This window comes from Mesitornis unicolor, unplaced genomic scaffold, assembly GCF_000695765.1.
Source record: "Mesitornis unicolor isolate BGI_N332 unplaced genomic scaffold, ASM69576v1 scaffold19168, whole genome shotgun sequence".
Lineage (NCBI taxonomy): Eukaryota > Metazoa > Chordata > Aves > Mesitornithiformes > Mesitornithidae > Mesitornis > Mesitornis unicolor.
The window spans coordinates 33,421-35,527 of record NW_010201364.1 but is presented as its reverse complement, the minus strand read 5'-3'; the positions used below and the strand labels follow the sequence as shown (position 1 = coordinate 35,527).

The window sequence follows — 2,107 nt, the reverse complement described above, 5'->3', positions numbered from 1 at the left end:
CAGCAATGCTGTCAGCCATTCTTCATTGCCATCTGCAACAAAACTGTACCAGATTCCCAGTCTAGGATGAGCGGTCCAAGTAATTCCAGATACACAATTTTTCACATATGATTACAGAAGAGGTCCCACAACACTGAAGTGTTTTCCCATGCATGGTCATGACAAAATTCCACATTAATTTCATATATTTTGTTTATATGACACTTCAGTTGCAATCAATTTCTGTCACACTTTCCAATTCTTACGTGTACTATATGCAGGGTTTCAAGGTTAAAAATTCCTCATGTTTCATCATAAAAATGGCTATGCTTCAATAATAAGAGAATTTGTTTTCATATTCATTTCTTCCTCCAGGGTTAACTGCCAAAGACTTAAGACAAAATCTATATGCACTGTTTACACAGAAGAAAAAGACTTTGTGTGAGTAAAGTCTGGGTAAAGAGTTCAAGTCTGGGACTTTGCAAAGGTCCTGAAGAGACGTCTATGTGTTCAGTGGGATTTTACAAAAGCAGTGACCTATCTCACCTATTCACTTATTTCGGCAACTAAACAGCTTGTAAAGACTTAGAAGATGACAGGCATAACTGGAAAAACAAACAAACCAAGAAACAAGCAAACAAACAAAATTTGATTTCTATGATATTTTGCCATGCATGACTGTAATCAAGTTAACTTAAATGCACTATGGGTTGTTTACTGTCCTTCTGCTTGGAAAGCCAATTTTCAGATACTATTCAAATGTCCAGTATATTTGCATTTTTGGCAGCTTCGGGTAATACAAGGATTGCTCTCTTTCACTGTCCAAGTATTATTTGTGTTACTGTTTAACATATACACTTCCTGTCTTTACATACTTGCCTTTTCTCTTATTTACACCATACCAGCCCAACCTTAGCATTGCCTCTACAAGCATCAGATCACAGACTGTATTTACACAGTGTATAGCATGTCACCTGGAGTCAAGAAAGGCCAGATTTCCACCACCAAAATCTTTATTTTCTCTTTTTATGTGCCTTACCTTATACACTCCACTGATTCTGGTCTTGATTTTAGATCCTGGTCTTTAGCAGCCACTCCAAAATGAATGGGGAACAATCCTCCGAGAATAATGTCTCCCTTCTTCTGTGCCCGCTGGTTTGGCCCATAGGCAGCTGTGTTCCAGGTAAACAGCAAAAAAACCAAGCAGCAGCTATATAAAGTCATTGTTCCTCTTTTCACCAGGGGGTTATAGGATGCAAAATGGGAAAAGGAGATGTAAGAAAGTACACGTTGTAATGTCTAAGCTTTTCCTTTCCTTAATACAGCACAGAGAGGACTTGGGACACATGTCTGCAGGGGGATAAGCAACAGGGTGGGAGCCACAGTGCTGGTGCTTCTCCCTCTGTCTTCTCCATTGCAAAACAACAATTCAGCAGTCCTTCTTTCTTCATAACCAAAGCATTACGGAGAGCCCATCTCTGAGAACTGCAAAAGAAAGAGATGAAAAGTGACTTCAGCTACACGCCAGGACCTCATGCTGCCATGAGAGTACTGCATTGTCCCATGAACTTCCCAGTATGCCTTCGTGATTACCACCACCCAATGACCTGCACAGGACACATGCCAACTTTCAGAGTAAGTAAGACACACCAGTTGTGCCAGCCACACCTCTGCAAACAAGTGTCATGGATTCTCCTGGATGCCTAATTCTCTATCACACATGGGAAGTGGGTATCCTACCACCATCTTCCTGCATGACTCTGATCACAGGAGACCCTGTAAAACTTGTGATCAGACCTCCATGAACAGAGCACACTGTGAGAGACTTAGATGGACAAATGGGGAATAAGGAAGCATCGAATACAGTAAGAATCAAACCCTTCTCTTCAGAAAAGAAGAATGATAATCATTTGGTGTTGGTCCATCCCCTCCTTCCCATTGATTGTTCTTAACTCACTGGTTTGAACTTATCCTTACTAAAAATGTACCGAAGTCACATGAAAGACTTTTCACATTCAAAGTGAGGATGACTTCCAGGGAAGCATTTGAAATCAAGGTACTTCTCCACAATGAATCATGAAGGCTTGAAAGGTTCAGTGATCATGTCATTGCAACCTCAGCTATAGAG

The 2,107-nt window shown here is 40.7% G+C and overlaps 1 protein-coding gene across 1 annotated transcript in view; it reads right to left on the bottom strand.

Annotated features, from left to right (window-relative positions):
- CASR (calcium-sensing receptor) overlaps positions 1-1,456 on the bottom strand; it is a 39,646-nt gene extending 38,190 nt beyond the window's left edge. Inside the window, exon 1 of the mRNA XM_010190055.1 lies at positions 1,019-1,456. Within this exon, the coding sequence (XP_010188357.1) occupies positions 1,019-1,203 (185 nt within the window). The 5' untranslated portion in view covers positions 1,204-1,456. The remainder of the gene's footprint in view (positions 1-1,018) is intronic.
- Between the last annotated feature and the right edge of the window lie 651 nt (positions 1,457-2,107).